This window comes from Carassius gibelio, chromosome B1 (genome assembly GCF_023724105.1).
Source record: "Carassius gibelio isolate Cgi1373 ecotype wild population from Czech Republic chromosome B1, carGib1.2-hapl.c, whole genome shotgun sequence".
Classification (NCBI taxonomy): domain Eukaryota; kingdom Metazoa; phylum Chordata; class Actinopteri; order Cypriniformes; family Cyprinidae; genus Carassius; species Carassius gibelio.
In genome coordinates, this window is record NC_068396.1 from 28,830,493 (window position 1) to 28,852,740 (window position 22,248).

The following is a 22,248-nucleotide window of genomic DNA, read 5'->3' on the forward strand; positions in this document are numbered from 1 at the left end:
TTCCATCTCCATCTACCCGTGCTTTCTGACAGAAGCAAGGAGCATATCCTGACATCATTAAAAGTAAGCCCTTCTCATTTGCTTCCCAAGAACACCCACAGGCAGCGCACACAGCTCTCTCACTCTTTTTAATGTGGAAAAAAAAAATCATTGTTGCATGAAATATTTATTCCAGACTGAAAAATCAGACAGAGCTGCTCCGGAGAGGAAGACACAAAGGTAGAAGCAGACTATCTCAAGACTTTATCATGACACTTATTGGAAGTATTGACGCTTTCACAAATATAGCATCCCTTGGTGTGCTCTGGGATCAGCCTTAAAATTTTAAAGGCAGAGCGGCTGATTCAATAAACCTCTTTTGCACACAGTATTTTGAGATTGACCTGCAATGCACAGAGTGACGAGGTTTATTTAGCAAAAATGATAATTAATGTGAGGTGACTGTATAAAAATAAAAAAAAAACACTTATTACACAGCTCCTCAAATAAATAATTAAATAAATGGACATACATGGTATTGATTTTATAATCATAGCTGTATATTATCTTATAGCTTCCCCTAAGAAAAATGAACTCTAATCATGCATTGTGCGTTTAAATTGATCTTCATTCTTTTTCAGTACAAACACTCTCCCTTTACGTATATTCAATTTAGGCTTATTATTGCTTATTTACTAAAGATAACATTATTTTTCTGGTATAGTTGGCCCATAGCAAGCGAGAAGTGCATAACCAGGCAATGCTGGCATATAATGTATATCAGTGCTAATCTAGTTTTACTTGATTCATACCCAAGATTATTACTTACTCCCTTACTCACAAGAACAGTTCAATTTCAAAGAAAATTGACTAGGTTTCAATTTCAGATCAGTTGGGTAAAGAGGTAAAGAAGTTCTGACCGATTCAGCTCCACCAAGACTTGAAATCTGTGCAGGCATTAGGCCGGAAACGAGCCACATCAATTGAGAGTTGCTTTTGAAGCACTGACAGATACAAAAGTCCTTTTCATCCATTCAAGGCTCCATTTCTTCAATAATCTCATATGCTGGCTGCGACTATGGCGGTGTATCTCATCAAAAGGGACAATCTAATTTCACATAGTCAATAGCTACACATTTTTAAGGGATATATGTCTCATCTCACTTCAGATAATAAGACTCCATATGTGAGAGTTCATAGAGCGGAACTTGTGAGGATAGATCATTACCAGCCTAAAAATAATGGTACTCCAGGCTGACTCTCTGATGTCTTCGCTCTGTCCTACTTTGACGGTGCTTATGCAAAAATCTCACACTAAAATGTTCTCACAAAACAAAATCCTGGTTCTAAATTACTAGAATTTGAGAGAAACAACTGACATAACAGTTGAGAGTTTAAACTGAATGTAAGATGACACAATCTTACAAAAGCATTCATTTACCTTTTTAATAACATTTACTCAATCAACCATTTAATGTGTAATCAATTATTCTTCATATATATATATATATATATATATATATATATATATATATATATATATATATATATATATATATATATATATATATATATATAGTCTTAGTTAGAAAAGGCTACTATATTTAATACAGTGCATGTGTGATATGAATTTATTTTGTTAAATAAAATAAATAAATAAATAAATGTTTAAATAAATAAATAAAATAAAATTCTGTCTGACTATAGTGACAGTTCAATAGATGAAAATCAGCTTTAAACCATTCTGCAGTTTAATTTAATTCATTCATTCATCAATGCCATACATTACAAAACATATTTAACATGACTTTGCTTTGGAATAATAATATAATAATAGTATTAATAATAATAATAATAATAATTAGTATTATTATTATTGTTATTATTAATAATAATAATAATAATAATAATAATAATAATAATAATAATAATAATAATAATAATAATAATATTCTTTTATTGTTGCTGTTATTTACTTCTGTCATCACTTTTTAACCAAATACCAAAGATTCAGTTGAATATATGTTTACAATACTTTATAAAAATGAGTATGAAAATAAGTACATAAATAACTCAATTGATCCATGCTCAAAATACCTTTCAGTTCATTTCAGCTTGTCCACTTGAGACCAAGGATAAACATAAAATCGAATCGAATTTAGAATTTATTTCTCAACAGGTCTCTTTAATCACCACAGTCTAGACATCTATTAGCCGTCCTGATCAAGTTGAATAAGCTTTGTTAATGACTAAATTATTTGCAACATTGCAAATGCAGACTCTGACTCAGTACAAGGTCCAATGACAACATTTGTTAGAGAGCTTCTAAGCTTTGGATGAAAACCTTGAGGTAGCATTGGTGGTGGAACACAGTGGGAAAGATCACATCAGGATTGAACAACAGTCCGTGTTCTTTGCTTTATTCTTTTATCAGGCACAGAATGCAGGAGCTCAAATGATTGAAGTTCCACATGCAGTAGAAGAAATCCCACAGAGAGCTTACCAGTAGAATCGATTGGGCGCCACCCGCTCGTGAACGAGCTGCCATCGACGGCCGAACTCAACAGAGCTGTAGAGCTGAAGACGAAAAACTGTGTTAGCAAAGGGTTTCTATGAAGATTCCCGTCTCTTCTGATGATGCACATCTACCTATTGGCATTGTTTAGGTCAGTTTAGTTTACTGGATTCTTATCAATAGCTCTGTTCAATAAACAAGTGAACTGCCTCAATGCATATCTGATTTTATCCTGTTTAACTGTTTACATTCATTTAAGACATTACCAACTGTGTTTAAGTGAATAAAACTGGTGCAAAAAAATGATTTTTTTTTAATGTGATTTGACCATTTTATTGCAATCAATTTTGCTACTATTTCCTAAAATATATATTATTAATATATTTCCTAAAACTTAAAGTTAGTAGGGTACAGTACATGTGATGCTGTCCTAAAATTGATCCAAAACAAGGTATCTTAGAAGCCATCACACACTGGGAACAGAATTCGCACCAGAGGCATGCCTAAGCAGACCTAAAATGCTACCTACGTAGAGAGCTAACTACGTTTTGGAACCGAGCAAATTAAATTATGGATGACTTTCCAATAAAACACAGAATAAAATAAAATCTTAAAATTATCATTTCAAAATTAGTATAATTAAAGTGGAAAATTGGCAGTCAGAGAGAGAACAAACACCAAGATCTTAAATTCACTAAATGGAGCAGAAAAATGACTCACGTATATGTTTCTCAGTAAGGCTGTGAGCATCCTATTTATGTGCACAGTTCTTTGGGAGAAATCATTTTATATAAATGGCAAACATAAATATGTCACACTGGTACTTACAGCACTTTGGAATGAAACGTAGCTTTTGTTAAAGTGTTGAGCAAAAGTTTTCCCTAGGTGTGAAACTTCACTTGCCTTGCACAGAGCAGCATATTTTTGCCAGGTTTTGCGAGACATTTCTAAAACAGTGGGGGGGGGTTACAATGCAGCACTTGTATTTGCATCAGTTGGGAACTGTGATATCACAATCTCACATCCAATATAACATCCTGACTGTGGGTGGATGGAGCTCGGTCATATTTACACACAGACGTATGGGAAACCAACAGAACAAACTAAACCAAATCAGACAGAAGTGAAGAGTACAGCTCTGCTAAAAACAACTTCTTAAAGAGGGCTAAACTGGTCTCAGCTGGTTTAAACTGGACTCCCACACTGGCCACTTAGTTGGATTAACACCAGCATTGTCTTGTTTTAAGCAGTTTCTTTCTTTCTTTCTTTCTTTCTTTCTTTCTTTCTTTCTTTCTTTCTTTCTTTCTTTCTTTTTCAGGAGGGAGGCACAAAAGTGTTGAAGGTTACCAAGCTTTTCATTTGAGCTCATTTCTTCTGTTTACTGTCATCATAAAAAAAAAATCAACAATTTCAGGAACCTTGCCAATGACACCACGGCAGCAAAACTGTCAACACTAATAAATTATGCATTTATTTGTGGCATAGATTTGGATAGGGTTTAATTACACTAGTGATTGTTTTCTTTTTATGCTGTTTGCTTTTGCGGCTTTCATCCGTGGCTAGTCATGCACATTGTGCAAACAGCCAACTATTAGCCCGTCAGTTGGCTGATAATTCTTTTTGATTATGTTCATTTAATTGTATTTCATTGTCAGTGGCCCTCCTTCAAGGGTGAAATCAATGTTGATTTGTCAAAATTGAAGTCAATGCTGTTAAACACCGTCACTTGAGACTAGAAACTATCATTATTTCACATATTGCATGTCACTGTGAAAAGTTTTGTTGTTTGAATTTGTACTTGTTTTTTACATGCTTGAAAAGAAAATGTATTTTTACATTTGGGGAAGTATTTTACATACTGTAATTTAAATCCACATCAAAGAGGGAAAAACAATCTAATCAGTTCAGGAATGGATCTAATCCAAAATTAGGGGAAGGAATTAAAATGATTCATCAGCTGCAGAATGAAAAATAAATAAATATAGAATAAATCTTGACTAGTTAAATAATATTTTGATATGATTAAATCTGATGCTTAAACAATCTTTTCAGAATAACTATTTTTTATATCTATAATTTATTAGCCCTTACCCAAGAGCTTGAAACCATATAATTAATGATAATTTCTTGCGACTTGGGATCCATAAATTGTCTTAATTGCCAAATTTATGCTCAATGAAATTGTCTCTTTAAGACGTATTTCCTCTTGCATTGATAATTGCCTTCTAAGGATATATTTCAAGCCTAAATACAGATAAGCATTCATTTGCACACATACTTTCATTATTGTTATGTCTTGCTTTGCATTTTGTGCCTAGAATGTTCTTTATTATGAATGCAAATACTATAAATTAGTTTTTTCCTTTGGCTTTGGTTATATTTGGCAATAAAACAGCCTGGTAATTAGAGAACTGCATGAACGGTGCCTTGCTGAAAGCTTTGTGCAATAATTAGATGCTCTTTGCAATATTTTCCGGAATGATTTAGCTGAAATGATTCTGCACCTTCTGGTCATGCCCATAGGCAAGGATCCAGTCTTCCTGCTCAGGGTGAAACAACAGGCTGAGGATGTAGAAGTTGAGGCGATATTTTTGATAGGTGGCACCTTCATCTGAGCTGATGAGCAAACTGCTCTCCACCTCTGGATCTGTCAGCAGCATGATCTGAAACACAGAAAACAGGTTCTTAGTCTCTTCAGAGTGTCTTCGCTTATCCCTCGGCGACCAAATACTTCGGCTAGTGGACTTCTAGCCTTAGGAGGCTAACTGTGGTAATACACAGAGGTTATATACATATACAGAGGTTATCTTGTATTGAACATGGAATGTTTCCTTAAAACCAATCCAAGTCAATCACAATTGAAATAATCAATAAATAAAAACATCAACACTGCGTCTTCACACACAAGACAGGAAGTCATAAATTTGATGAACTCACAAACCGTGTTCCTAATTTGCAAGTCTTAATGAACACTTTTAAAGTTGTGGCAGCACGGCTCGTGTTAAATGTGATATCTTCATTTCCAGTCCCTGATTTGCTTGGTCTGATCTCTTCATAATCGCAGTGGATCACGAACATAAATCTCTTTAACGCTGTCAATCTTGTAACACACTCCAGTGAGTAATTCATTACGGCATGCGCGTGCACACTTTAACTCACCCTAAAGCGCAGCCAGACTGTTAAATCTATAATTTCCCTAGAGTTTTTTTTTTCTGTTTTAGTGTGCCACTAGTCTTAAATTTGTGCCAATTTCGAAAATGAATAAATAAATATAATCAGCCTCAAATTTAATTGAATCAGCGAGGCCGAACCATTTGGAAACCTTATCACTGTCAGAGAGTTGGAGGTGTTGGGTCTGAGGATTGTGTGTCTGAGCTCCACGGTTTACATCATCACTGAACGCTTGAACTGCTTTGGGCTCGTTTTTTTCTGTTGGGTTTGAAACAGACCGGGTCTTAATTCTCCTCTTAGCAACTTTATGGACACAAGTTTTGATTATATTATCAGATCAATAGCCCTCTTGCTGATGTAATATGGGTCAATGTAACTTCTTCAAGGATCTGTCCTGTTTCTTTCCAGGCACATAAAACTCTTAGTGTCCACTTCGGAATCGGTTTTCATTTCAGTTGCGCTCTTGACACTGATCTCCAGGGCAATAGTATTATTAAGTAGAGCAGGGCCGCAGAGCTCGCCAGCCCATCCGTCAAACAGGACATGCTAATGCTAACCATAGTGGCTGGAACCTAAGACCAGCTCATCAATCATTAACATTACCCATAAGCCAACCAATCAGCAATGCTATTTGGGCTGGGGCGAGCGTGATTTCACCAAGTACAACATGTTCCTGGATCCACATCCTTGTTGATCCTTGAACAACATTCTAATCAATCAATCAGAATAGAGATATCACTTTTAAGAAAATATCTGTTTCAGGCTTACAACCAGGGTTAGGTGCTTCTACACCCTTGTTAATCAGCTATCATTTCACACTGATTTTAGGAATAAATTATGAGTAGGGTTAGGTTAAGGGGTAGGGATTAGGTCAAGTCTATATTTTCGGATAATATTGTTGATCCAGGATCATCCAAAGATGTTGATCCAGGAACATGTCTTACTTGGCAATATCAAGGCGACCCTGGGCAGGTCAACTGATCGATACCTTATTTTCTTCTAACATCTGATTGCTGCTATTTGTATTTTTTTTTAAATATGCTGCATTATTAAAAAATTATGATTTTTGTAAATTATTTTTGAAACAGATTATTGGAGTACATGAAAATACTTTTTTTTTGTCTTTCTACTTTAAAATTGTAGGTTTAATTCAAAGTGTTACTTGCCATTTCTAGTAATCATTTATTTATACTACCAACATTGCTTCAAAGTATTTCCTACACCATTTTTTTTTTTTTTTTTTTTTTATGGGATTGGCAGCAAGTTTCCATTGTACCAAGACTCATCTTTTTGCTAGGTTCTGAAAGTGAAATGGATTGATATTGATATTCCAACCAATACGCTCGTAAAGGTCGTTTGTCTAGATCCCTGAAATATGACCCATCAGAGCGTATACTACAATTGTGCCCCTATCGGCAAAAGGTCGTTTTCATATCAATGTTTTGTACTCTTTTATTTGCACTCTGATTTGCGTTTCGTGTAGCTCAGTCGGTAGATTATTGCATTGATATGTAAGCATGCTATCATGGGTTTGATCCCAGGGAATGGACGTGCACGAAAATATATATGCTCAATAAATCATAATTTAGCATGATTTCTGTGAGGGTTAGGTTTAGGGGTGGGGTTAGGTTTGGTCAATCGAACGGATAAGCCACCTAGTAAAATATGTACAAAATACTGTGAGATTGGTGTAAAAAGTCCACACATTGCATTTAAATAAACGTGTGTTTTGATTTGTAATGACTTTATACGTCATTTCATGACGACAGATGCATCATGATACTGTCATTATTTTTACGCCCGCTAGAGGCCGCTTAACTTTAAAATGTAAATATAGGTTGTAATAAATGCTTGCACAAACGACCTATATGGTCGTTTTTTTTTTTTTTTTTTTTTTTTGGAGGACAGGCTCTGATATTCATGGATGTGCATACATACAAAACTATGTTAATTAAACAATACAATTGTGAAAACCAAAAATTACGATCTAAGCAACCAATCAATCAATCAATCAATGTGCCTTTAGGTCAGGACTATCATGGTAAATGTTTCATCCGTTCTCACATAAAGCTATTGTATGGATTATATATAACACAACTTGTATGATACTTTTATGATTTCAATAAGGTAGATTCAGGCAGATTCAAACTTTATGAGTGCTTGCAGCTTTATAGGATAACAGTCTGACATGTTTACTACTTGTGCTTTATCAACACAGTGAGAGATATGTTTGACAAAGCCATAAAGAGACATTTTCCTCAAAAATTATTCACTTGAGACCCATCTGAAAACTGATTTTAATAACAGTCTAAAACTGTTTTTATGTTTACATTTTTGTCTGAACTGTTCCTTTAAGACAGACTTGTTCAGATTGTATTAAAATCATGCTTGAATCCACCAGACTGAAGATAAGCGCATATATCAGTCATACAAGATGTCACATGCTTTGAAGCTGTTATGGATTAATGCCTCTCCATCTGCATTTCTATACCTGATGCAGACATATGGAAATGTGCAGACACAGGTAGCAAATAAGAAGAAGAAAAAAGAGTCTGAGCATGAGGCACAGCGTATGCTCCACAGAAATGTAGTAAAGATATGAAATACCGATTATGCTATTTCGCACACTTACTTTGCAAAGCTTTGATCAGCACTATGAAGTGAAATGCAGATAATTCAAGAACAAGTAATTCTAGTTTTAGATAAAATTAAGGCTGGTCGGCGCTGGCCTTGCCGACTTCTCTTTTATAATGTGAGTTACACATTACCAAGGGCAATTAATTTTATCTTCTTTTCTCCGTCTTCATACTCATAAAGCCTCGCAAAATCCACCTCCGTATCTTTCCTCTGATTCTGTATGTTAAGTTCCCTATCAGTGACTGGAAGCATAAGAGCAGAGGTTTCTGGGAAGACAAAGGTTAATGAAGCAGCAGATGAGGTGGCTGGAGAGATGCTTAGAGAGTGCGGTGGAGAATCTTTGAGTCCCGCTGTGCAGCACTACGTCGCCTCTGATAGAATATTAATGAAATTAGAAACGTGTTTCGGCTCCATCTTAAACTAATTGGATTGTCTCACTCCCGTAAATCCTGACTATAACGAGGTCGGCCACGAAAGCCTTTTTTTTTTATACTACTAACCTGACTTATAAATGGTCTTCTGAGCTTGGAATTCAGATTCCCTTTTTATGTATGTGGCCTATACGTATAGATAAAAACCATTAAGATGGACGAGGAGAATGAGTCAAAGCATGTTGTAGGCCAGACTTAAACATGTGTTGGAAAGTTTTTAATATGCGTTTTAAATATGATGGCCTAAAATAAAAAAAAAATAAAATAAAATAAAATAAAATAAAATAAATAAAAAAATATTTAAATAAATAAAACGTTCTATGTAAAAAATATAAACATTTCTCTTCTTTTTATTTTATGCATTTACAAACAAAGTTTCTCCAAATGGAAAATGGATGAATAATTATGATACACCTCTCAGTATTGTTTTTCTTTATTTTAAATCTCATCCACACTGTTGAGCCAATACTGCAGTCTTCCTTCTTTTTTTCCCCATACAACACAGATGTGTTCATCTCACTTCAGAACAATTGCCACATAAACCGTACTTGTGTCATGTATTCATAAAAACAATTATTTTATCATGGATATTTAAAAATAAATGACAGCTGTAATATGTTTTTACACTGTTGTCTATAAAAAATCCCATTGAGGAAATGCATTACTGCTTGATTCAGATGGCAGTATTGAACTATGTTCCAAATGTGATTATCTATGTTTCTCGCTTTCTCTCAGTGTGGGGTTGTGCTCCCTAGGAGGATTCTCAGTGAACAACTACTTCAATTTAAATCTGTTCCTCATAAAGACATCAGAAAAGTTTAGAATATGAGTCATACGGACTACTTTACAATAGTTTTATGTCCTTTTTTAAAGCTTTTCAGTTTGAATCACTCTTCTGTCATTTTTCATTTTTTCCTTATTTTCTTGGGTTCTACAAATAACACACTAAAAATAAAAATATGGGTTCAGAATGATATCAGGGTGAAAATATTTATCTTTCAAAGTAGTATCACAGAAGGAACTAAATAATTAACTTAATAACTTACAAGCAAATAAATGAATAATACTAATTATTATTATTATAATAATAAATTCTTATTGTTAGATTTAACAAAAAAAAAAAACTACTGGCCTACTGACATTTTTTTCTGTGTGTGTGTGTGATTTTACAATCACAATACGAAAGTATAAATATTTTTAATGAAAAGTGTTTGGTTGCTTTTGTGTAAAGATGTTTTTGTTTTTGTTATTCAACAGTGAGCCAGAAGAAAGAAAAAAAATTGTAATTTTTACATCAGTTTTTCAGCTTAGCAGTATTCAACAACTTGTTGTCAATGTTTATGGAAAAACTATTAATTTTGACCCCACTTTTAGATAGCATCAGCATTATAAAAGTATATATATATATATATATATAAAACAACAACAACAACAACAAAAAAAACTAAACAACAAACAGTTTACCCAATTTAAAAGTGACAAAAACATTTAGAAAACACTAATTTTACAAAAAAGAAAAAAAAAAAAGAAAAAAAGTGAAATATATTTAAAAGGAAAAAGTTAATGGGATGGGGTTAAGTGAAATGGTGTGTGGTGATAAAATTCTTAAAAACGTACAAAATTTAAACCATATTATTGGTTTGTTTAAATTCTGACACGTTAAATCCAACAATGCATAGCAGACTTTTTTTTTTTAGTCTTAATAAAAAACAAATGATAAGCAGGGTGCCATAAGAAAGCACAGTACCAGAGAAGGTTAATGCTATTATAATCTTATTGACCAGCAGAGGACAGTTAATCTATGCTTATTGAATTTGTGTTCAAATGAAAAAATCTTGTTAATTTTTTTTACATAAGCTTGCACGGTCGCATATGCAGTCCTTATTTAAGCACAAACACACAACGCAGCAGCACACACACTCTTTCAGCCTCTGATGGCTAAACATCATTAAAAAACTGTAAACCGTGCTGTTTTGCCTTACAGTGCTTACGTTTATGTTTTCAGCGCACACAAATCTCTGCAACAGTCTTTGTAGGTGTGTACAGGTGGGCCGCATTTCCCCCCGGATCCAGCACAGGAATGACTGAGCGCTAAGTTGCTTTTTTTCTCCCTTGCTGATGCCACAGATCTGAGGAGCGAATCTGCTCCCTGAACTCAGAGCTGTGTTGTTGGGTTTTTCCACACTTATTAGAGATGCAGGTGGTGAACCCGTCCATATTGCCTTATTAACAAAGGCTATTGTTTGCTCACAGGAGAACTGGCCAATTAGGGTGAAATGCTGTGTCGGGTCCCAGGTGAGTGCTCAAAGTGTTCACAAAACATCCAAGATGCTGTTATTTAAGGTTGCCTTGGGAGACAGGTGCTGGGATAACTCAGGTCGGTTATTGAGTGCACACTAGTGTATTAAAAAATAAATAAATAAATTACACACACACACACACGCACACACACAGACACACACTGTTTTTATATATAAATCAGCATTTATGGCTCAGGTGACTGACATCAAATACAAATAAATACATAAAATAAAATCAGATTGCTTTTCATACTTTATAATTTCCCATATTCATACAGATTACTTTTTCAAGTAACTAGTATTCAGTATTTCTTGACATGTTTTTCCTCATTATTGCCATTATTATTTATAATAATAATAATAATAATAATAATAATAATAATAATAATAATAATAATAATAATTATTATTATTATTATTATTATTATTATAAAAATATGTTTTAGTCATTTTTATATTAATACCATTTTTTCAAAAATAAATAAATAAACATTGTTTCAGCACACAACATAACATAACCTGCATACATCACCAGAGAAAAGCTTTTTTATATAAAGACCCAGTTATGATATTTTGATAGAAACGGTAAATGAATGAAACATGCATGGATAAATAGTTAACAATTAGATCAATAACAAGCAGAATTTGAAAATCCAGACATGGAAAATGCAAATGTCAAGCTACTGACTGCTCTATACAGAAAAACACATCCCATTTAAATGTAAATGAAAAACACTTGGCACATAAACCTCAGCTCACAACACTGAAGAATAACCTCCATCTAGTGGCTGAGACAATGCATACACAGTTTACTGCTGTTGCTGAAGGTCAGGGCGATTAAAAACACAAAGAAAATCAGCTAAATGTTCAAAATCTCTCTCAGGAGACACAGTCTCGTGCTCTGACTGAAAGATTGTGCTGATGGCTCAGTTTTAAGGCCCGTCTTTGAGGGAGAGCATGGCACTCTTGGGGTTGCCAGGCGACAGGAGAAACTGATTATAGCTAAAGCATTCCAGCACTTGCATTGAATACCTTGAAAACTATATAAAAAAAACTCTGGCTTTAAACTTACAGTACTACATACTACAGTCTTAAAAACTCTGGTATCACTTTATTTTAAAGTCCTGTTCCCCATGTGCATACTATGTACTTATTATAGTAATTTCAATAACTATGTAATAACAAGGTACTAATCCTGAACCTAACCCTAAACCTAACCCTACCCCATATAGTTACCTTGTTTTACCAGAACTTTCTTAGATAAATACACTGTAAGTGCACTATAAGTACATGTTAGTACACGTACTATAAAATAAAGTGCAACCAAAACTCTTTATTGGCATAGATGTTTCCGTGAAGAATGATTAACATCCATGAAATCTGACAAACCAGCTTTTTATGAGTGTAGATAAAAAAAAAAAAAAACTGAAAATTATCAATTAACAATAAGATATATTGGATAATGAAAATTACCCTCCTTTCAGAATGAAGAAACCAAAGTCAAGGCAGAAAGACAGCATTCATCTTTCATGTTAGTATCCTTTAGCTCAGTGACAAGATATTTGTCTATAATGTACTTTCAAAGTTTTTCATCTCTTATTCTCTCTATATGCACACATTCTTTCATTCTCTCCCTGTACATGAAAACGTGAGTGCAATTCTTTCCCCAAAAAGATTAACCCCTGGTATCTGGGCATTATCTTTTCAAAGACACATGCATGAGTGTATGAGCTAGTCGAAGGGGCGAGGGTGGGTGAACCGGGGATCTGCTCAGGATAGCAGAGCCTAATTAAAGCTTTGGGAAGAGAAAGGTCAGTGAGGCAGTGACTTCCACCGACCAGGGAAAATGTGAAGTCTTCATATGAGACTGAGAAATGTCAGACACGGGCCTGAGCAAACCGAGCAAAGGTCTCACATGTGATTGAGAGTCTGCCGAAGAGGTGAGCTAACAAGACACGATTTGAGGCACGAGGAAGGGAATGCAGAAGAGAGGGGGTGATTGAACACATTTGGGCTGAAAACATGGCGCTGAGTGGCCATTCATTTAATCATTTGATGTTCTGTGGATAAGCTGAACAGGTTAAAGAAATTTAAAGACATGTAGAGAAAACAATTACATTTTAGCATGATTAAAAAGAATAGTTCAAGACTTCTATTGTCTGGCACAAAATAATAATAATAATAATAATAATATATATATATATATATATATATATATATATATATATATATATATATATATATATATATATATATATATATATATATATATATAAAATGAATGCAAAATAAATAAAGAAGAGGGCACCAGACATATTAACTAAGCAAATGTATAATATACTGTAATATATTAATTACATAATTCTATATGATATGTTTGGTTATGTACTTGTAAAATTTGCTCATATAAAATAATTATACATACATACATACATACAATACATACAATAAATACATAATTAATATGCATATTAAATTACAATATATTATTCAAAATGTTATTAATCTAAATTGACTGTAATAAAATTTCATGACATGCAAAAAAAAAAAAATCCCCTTATTCTTATTCATAACACTTAGTCAAGTAAATTTTATATTATATAAGTACTTTTTATAAGTACTTTACACCAATACACATTGATTCAATAATATAATATAATATAATATAATATTATGTATTTTTTTTAATTATATTTGTATGACCAAAAATATAAGCAGACAATGACAAACTGCACACACATGAGATCAATAATCAAAACATTACATTACCACCACTGTGTGGGCTGATGTGACCAATAAAAGTTTGAATTATGATGAAATGATGCTAAGAATTTTTTGCTCATTACTGATAATGCATGGAGATTATCCTCATTAATGCAAGAATAATGAATGAATTCTTCAATAAAAGAAACCTTTTCCCAAAGTTGATCGTTTTGTCTTTTTTAATGCAAGAGTATGGTTACTCTCTCTTTCTCTGTTTTAATCACCTCTCTGTTCTCTCTACTCATTGCAGGCATTTTGAAATGATGCCTGAGGGCTAACAGATGTTCATCTTTATTTCTCTCTCAGTTAGGCCGTTTGCTTCTGCCCCATCAGTGAATGTTTCCCCTGCAGAGCTCATTCCATACGGACTGCCCTCACCACCTCAGAATAAGACTGAAAATCTCAACCATTAAGATTAGCTTCTTGCATTTTCTCTTTATTGGCACACAAAACTGCTACAGCTTCAGTTCTCACAAAGTGAATCATGAATAAAAGATTGATCTGAATTTTAGAGCCACCGTATGTGTCTCGTTTCACAATGGCTGCTAGTTTCTTCAAGCCTTTGCAGTATTTACCCAATTTCTGATGCTCAAGTTGAGTTGCAATGCTAAGAGACAGTCTTTTTTATATAAGAAAACAACACAAACACATACTTCCTTTAAAATAAAGGCTCCAAAAGGAGGTTTTCAAAGCAATGCCATAGAATCATCATTAATATTCTAAAAAAAACCTTTCTTGGAATGGAGAGATTCCATTGATGTTCTACATGGAACCGTGGATGCAGTACTTTTAAGAGTGTACTGTATAATTACACTTATTTCACCACTTTGGGTTGAACAGCAAATGCCAAAAGCTTAGTCAAAATCCTACACAAATGATCTGAATCTCAACCTTGATTTAGTGACTTTAACTGCCTTAGTCATCAGGTATCACCGTTTGTCATGAGGTCACTATCAGCCATTCATTCCTAGCCGGCCGTGTGTGTGGTGTACTCCTGACAAGTGGGTGGTTAATGAGGATGTTTTACTTTTTAAAAAATGTGCCTTTTTGTGAGAGGTAGGAATGATGAAAATGGGTCCTTGAACATGAAAGTGCACGAGATGTCCTCAGGGATGGAGTGCAAACACTGTTTACCTGCTAGTTACTGTAATTTCATTCTCATAAAGCACGGATAGTGTTAAACATACACATTGGCTCACAACTACACACAGAAACACAGTTGTATGCTGGTAAACTTCAAGTGGGGTTCATATAACCTTTTTGCAGGCCAACAGAGAGCCATTAAATGAAAAAAAAAAAAAAAGTTGAAAGTTTGCTTTGTAAAAAGACAGTTCACTCGCTCTAATCTAAATGAAATGTCCCTTGTGATAACAATTAACGGCTGAGGCACTAGAGGAGAACAGACTATCAAAACATTTTACCTTTTATTATTTAATAGTGGATTTTCATCTCTTTATGTGTATGATTTTGTGTATGTAAGTTTTGATTTCCTCTGTGAGATCGTAATTTTTATATTTGCAGAAGAAAAGCTAAACCTAATTAAATCACATTGAAAGGGCATTTCCACCAGGACAAGATTCATTAAGATGTGCATTTAATCACTCATTCTACATTTAGCTGATTTTAAAGACATGTAAAATGCTAACTCTGTCATAATTAACAACCCATGCTATGTCGATCATACCTAAACCTTTAGGTCTTTTTCTTCTGTTGAGCATAACAGATATTGTTTGTTAACAATGTACTGCTCGATCAATAGAGACTGGAGTTTGTGAGTTTCAAAAAGGACACAAAAGCACCATACAGGATCTTAAAAGTATGCTATTATAAAATGGCTTTGAAGAGACTGAAGTCAAAGTTGTTTTTGCTTCAAATCTTTCAGGCTGTCCTTGAATCATTAATGAGAGAATAAGCAATGCCCACAAGATATTTTCAGTGAATCAGTTGATCTAATTCATTCACAGTATGAACCATTCAGACTACATTGAATTAATTAGATCAACTGATTCAAATGACTCAATAGTCCATTCTCAGCAGACAGCAACCAAGTGAAAAAAAAAAAATATATATATATATATATCTTATAAGATATATAGCGAGAGAGTTCAAAACAAAGCAGTTTGTGATATCCTGTTCGTGAACGAATCATTCGATGTAAACGGATCTTTTTGAACCAGTTCACCAATTCGAACTGAATCGTTTAAAATGGTTTGCGTCTCCATTAACTTTTTTAATGTGGCTGACACTCCCTCTGAGTTAAAAAAAACAATATCCCAGAGTAATTCATTTACTCAAACAGTACACTGACTGAACTGATGTGAAGAGAGAACTGAAGATGAACACAGAGTCGAGCGAGATAATGACTCGTTCACGAGTCAAGAACCGTTTCTGTCAGACGCGTCCTATTCATGAACCGAGGAGCTGATGATACTGCGCATGTGTGATTCAGTGTGAAACACAGCGTGATTCTTTTGGTGATTGATTCTGAACTAATTCTGTGCTAATGTTATGAGCGCGGGTAAACCGAAGGCTTGAATCAAGGGCAACCGGTGAACCGTTTTCTTCAACTGGTTTATTGAATCGAACTGTTTGAATGAACTACTGGTGATCTGAAAACCGATGCAACCGGTTCTTGACTCATGAACGAGTCAGTCTTTTGTTCATTATCTGGCGAAAAAAGTTAACAGTTTAAGTCATTTTTGGATTAATGCGTATTAGAGACGCGAACTATTTTAAATGATTCAGTTCGATTTGGTGAACTGGTTCAAGAAGATCCGGTTAAATCAAATGATTCCTTCGTGAACTTGGATATCACTTAAACTGTTGTGTTTTAAAAAAATCTCACAACAGACACGGAAGAGAAGACAATGCTGAATAAAGTCGTAGTTTTTGCTATTTTTGGACCAAAATGTACTTTCGAAGCTTCAAAAAATTCTAACTGACCCTCTGATGTCACATGGACTACTTTGATGATGTTTTTCTTACTTTTCTGGACATGGACAGTATACCGTACACACAGCTTCAATGGAGGAACTGAGAGCTCATGGACTAAATCTACAATATCTTAAACTGTGTTCCGAAGATAAAAGGAGGTCTTACATGTTTGGAACAGCATAAAGGTGAGTTATTAATGACATAATTTTGATTATTGGGTGAACTAACCCTTTAAGGCCACCTGTTATACAATGGGGAGAACTTTCTCCTTTTTTGACCGTTTTTTTTTTTTTTTTTTAACTTTCTCCTGTTTTGACACTGAAGTAATCATTTTATAATCTCAAACTTACTGTAAGTAAACAGTTGGATGGAAGTGGTCTACACTATGGACTAATATTAATGGGATTGCTTTTTCACACACATTTAATCCAGTGGAGTTTGGCCTGTAAAGAAATGACTCGTCTTGAGTTATCATTTTAAGATACAGACACACTAATCAATGCATTTCTAAGCCATAAGTGATTTGAGTCTAACTCGCATCCAAGTGACAAGCCATGGTTTAAATCTGGTCTAAATATAATACTGTAAAAGGGGCTGAATGTTTTTGGAGGATAAATAATCAGATGTGGAGCTTGTGATTTTGGTGGCAAAATGTCAGGTGGATAATTTGTTCAAGGCAGTGGGATGAAAAATAAATAAATAAATAAGTAAATGAGAAAAATGAGCAAAGCCAGAAACGCTTTGTAGTGAATATGAAATTTACTCAAGATGAAATTTCTATTATATTCTGTCCTGAAAAAGCCAGTGTTCTACGGGAGAATGATTTTGTTTTATTATACATTTCACAAAGAAATTTCTCAGTGTGGAAAATTTAGTGGCTTTAAGGAGTGCATTACAGGGTGTGACAAATTGAATTTGAGGCATCAACAAATACAGAAATATGCCTAAATCTGTTCCTTGGGGGGCGTGTTGCTGCAAATGTATGGTTTGCAAGTCATACAGTCCTATAGCAAAGATTATATGAAGTCAGAGTGTAATGAGAAGGAAAAAAATGAAATCACCCTGTAAAACTGACTGTCATATTGGGATTAAATATTTCTCTACAATCATTAAAGGATGGTGGATAATTAGTGAGGTATGAGCCAAACCACCGTGCGGTAGTTTTGAACAGCGAACGCCACGGGGAGAGGTAAATGCGCGCAGCAGAAAGTGCAACCACAGCAGATTGTAGACAGCGGAGAGGAAAATGAAACGGCGGCACTGCCAAAACCCTGCAAGAAATGCGGTCAGCTACGGGTGGGAGACTGTCTGGGAGAGAGAACACAAAAACCAATACTGAATGAATTAAAGTGGTCATTTCTGTACATAGGATACTGTATCATGCTTTGCGCTTTGCAGAGTGAAGATTTAAAATAACTGGATCACATCCATTTGATATTTTTTAACCAAGCCAGAACATATTTCTTATGCATTCTTTTTGCTAAAATATGCTTATGCAGCATTTGAAGATGGGTTTATAATAACCTGACCAGCAGACAATTAAGACAAAAGTAATTATACATACACTATTCTACAAAAATTTGGGGTCGGCAATATTTTTTTATGCTGAAAGACGTCTCGTTTGCTCACCAAGGCTGCATTAACTTGATCAAAAATATAGTGAAAATAGCCAAATTTATGACATTTTATTACAATTTTAAATAACTGTTTTATGCATATTATTATATATTCTATACATTTAAAAATGTAATCTATTATGTGATGTTAAAGCTGATTTACTCTTCAGAAATGTTTCAATGATTTCCTATTATTATCAATGTAGAAAACAGTTGTGTTGCTTAATATTTTTGTGGAAACAGTGATACAGTTTTTATTAGATCAATATTTCAATATCTTTGGTAACATTTAAAATGATTTTTACTGCCATTTTTGATTCATTTCATGAATTCTTGTTGAATAAAATATAGACCCCTAACTTTTGAATGGTTGTGTAGCTATAATTTAATCTTTTTACAATTCCACATACAACTTGTATTGTATTTATCTTCAGCAAATCTCAAAATGAACATTTTTAATAGTACATTATACATGTTATAATATACATTATATTGTTGATTAAATTTAGATTATATTGATTTATTTTTAGTTATACTTTAATTAGACTTATGATTAAAATAGTTTAAAACTAAAATATTTTGTCTAAATAATTGTTTTATTTTTTTAGTCTTGTTACACAGTAATATAAAAAACATGTTGTAATGTTGGAGCCATGTTCTATTATTCACCTGCTCCCATTAAGCAGAACTTTCTGCTGTTCTCTCGACAAAAAGTGGCCAAAAAACATATAAATAAACTATACAAATGCTATATTTACTACTGTATACGCTGTATACACTAAATCTAAGTGAGCAAACACGTTGCTGTGTTGAATATGTTCCAGTGTGTCATTGAGAACACTATCAACTGGCATTAATGGGTTAATAAAGCTCTACTCTCCACTCCACACTATACTCATTAAGGCTCTTTGTGATATGTTGCATTGACCAGCCCTGCTTCAATTCACCATTCACGTTCAAACATAATCACTGCTTGTTTTATATAAATAGCCGCCCCTCATTACATGTTAGCAGAAAAGCAGAAAAATGGATGTTGACTATTCTATTAGACCCAAAGCTGTTATGTTTACAGTAGAGCCCTTAATTATGACCCAGACCTGATTTTATAATGTCAGTGGAAGTGAGAGGAGCTATTTATGTGAACCTGCATTTCGTCTTTATTACTGGCTGGAAAATGAAGCATTTAGATGAAACAAGAAGAAGGGACATCTCCTGTGGGTTTCTCTCTCCCCCTCTGATGTACAAGTTTGCTACTTTGCTGAAGAAAACGATTGTCCTTTGGCATTCAGAGAGCATGAACAATACAGTATAGCGTTGAGCAGATGTTGATGACATTTGTGTGTGTGTTGGTGGTAGAGATGCCGTCTAGACACAACGTAATTAAATCTGCCGCTTCAGAACTGCTGGGAAATATGAATCCCTAAATAAGCACCCACAACTGTAGGCAAAACAAAATTGATCTGTTAGAAAAAGAACATCCCGGATTATTACATTATGATTGAGTGCCACGATTGCCACAGTTCCTGCATCTTAACTGAACAGTGGAGGGAACAAGACTGAGCAGCAGTGCTGGGGAGTAATTAAGCAAAAGAAGCGACATAACTAACTTGACTTCATTACATTCCAGTAGGCATGTTTTAAGGCCAAAAAAAAATAAATAAATAAATAAAAAAAATAATTATTCAGGAATGATCAGTTTTGCGATTTTGGTGCTTTCGTCTCTGTACACTGAAAATACACATGCATTTTATCTATTTGCATCTGTAAATTTCAATTGCAATACATATATATATATATATATATATATATATATATATATATATATAATCTTACCAAAAGTGACTTTTTTTGTGACACACAACGAACTTTAAAGTTTTATTCTGAAGAATTTTACATAATGGTTTATAATTGGCATGATTTATATTGCATTTTATTTCTAAACAACTTGAACAGGGAAAAATTAAATAAAATAAATTTGAATTTTATTGCAAATGAATAAAATAAAATACATTTGAATTGTATTGCAATTAAATTAAATTAAATTAAATTAAATTAAATTAAATTAAATTAAATTAAATTAAATTAAATTAAATTAAATTAAATTTAATTTAAAAAAATAGCTTCCACAAATAAAGAAATGGTGGTTAACGCTTTGAAGGAAATGTGAAATTTTGAAGAAGAAATACTGGAAAAGTATTTTTGTAAAGCATACTCCACAATCCATCAATATAATTTTTTTCATTGCTTGTTCTGATTTCTGTTCTGAAAATATAAGATTTGTGCATATTTAATTAGATAATGCCTCATATTACGTTACCAAAAGTTTGACAAAACACAACATCCTCACGACATTGTGCATCTAATATGTAGCTTTGGGAAATCTAGATTCATTCTAGTGAATTGATTCGTTCAGATGCTTCATCTGAATGAACTAAATTCCATAAAAATGATTCACTGATTCAAATGACCAGATGCAATTATAAATACTCAAGTTTCCATAAAATTCACACACTTTTACAGAAATGAATGACTAGCATGTAGCTTAGCAATGCTAATGTTAACTACTGGAGGTTCCATCTTCGTTACTACCCATAATTAATTGACTAATAGCCACAATTAACTAGTAAACAATTTCTCTTGATAAAGAAAATATTAAAGGGAAAGAAAAGAGGTTTAAAGAAGGAGGAAAGAGAAAGATAGCTTACACTGTCAAATCAAACTCCCAAGCCTCAAGCCATAAATACAAGCCTTCTTGTCATGCCTTTGATTAAAACACTAGCAATTTATGAATCTCTTTTCATCCTGTTCATAATTCATTAGCCCTCAAAGTAAAAACTGAAAAAATACAGCCTTATCAATATTAATGATATACGAATGCGTTTTGCTTTGAATGCTACTATATCTTCAAGTGAAAACTACGTGGCGTAGTCAGTGAATCTTTAAAATGCATTGATCTCATAAAAAGCGGGAGAGGTTAGTAAATACTACCAGAGGATAAATTAGCCAACAGTACACTGAGCCAAGAAGAAGACCTGAGAAATCCTTCCAACACGGCCAGCGGTCATAAATGATCGAGGGGTTCGAGGTCCGCACACACATAAGCATAATCACCTTGAAAAATGCTTTGACACTTTCGTAAAAGAGACATCATGAAGACTAACAATGCAAAGCTGTAGCAAAAGAAACTGACGCCATTAATCTTACCTTGCGCTTGTTGTTAGGGCTGACGTACAGATAGCTGAGGATGGTCTTTACTCCCACCTTTTCATTGAGTTTCTCGTAAGTGGTTCCGTAATCTGTTGACCTGAAATGCAATCAGAGGCTTTGATGAGAACCCGGGGAATCAGCCGTTGTAATTAAAGCATCAGAATTAAAATATGGAACTGTAGCTTATTCATGGCAGCGAAACACTTCTTAAGTGTCTAATTCGATTTAAGGAAGGTAATTACAGGTTTAAGAAAGGTTGCAACGATTGTTTTTCTAGTTATGCAGCGGCCATGACCCTGTACATTGCTTCATAAAAAGAGATGGATGAATCGACCTAATCTCAGGATCATAGATGTTTTACGAGGTGGTGCATTCATAGGAATACATACTTTTATAAAGTGTATTTATTATGCAAAATACACTGTGAGTTTAATGTTTTGGAAAACCTAAATGCACATAATGTGTGATTGATTTCAAATGTATTATATTTTAATAAATCTATATTAAATGCAATTTGTATTTTTTTTTACCCACATAATTGCACATTCATTGCAATTCTATATTTGAAAAACAAAAAAGTGTACTTCTCAATGTAAGTGTACTTCTCTTAATGTCAGTTAAAGTTACAGTTAAATATATTTGTAAATATTTTTTTTTTCTAATAATGAAGTTGCGATTTAGCATAATTAAAATTC

General features: G+C 33.7%; 1 protein-coding gene across 1 annotated transcript in view; it reads right to left on the bottom strand.

Annotated features, from left to right (window-relative positions):
• The window catches only part of LOC127948339 (VPS10 domain-containing receptor SorCS1), a 148,701-nt gene that overhangs the window by 42,851 nt on the left and 83,602 nt on the right, over positions 1-22,248 (bottom strand). Inside the window, exons 3-5 of the mRNA XM_052544761.1 lie at positions 21,551-21,650; positions 4,999-5,157; positions 2,483-2,556 (exon numbers count right to left, since the gene is read on the bottom strand). Coding sequence (XP_052400721.1) covers positions 2,483-2,556; positions 4,999-5,157; positions 21,551-21,650 — 333 coding nt within the window. The remainder of the gene's footprint in view (positions 1-2,482; positions 2,557-4,998; positions 5,158-21,550; positions 21,651-22,248) is intronic.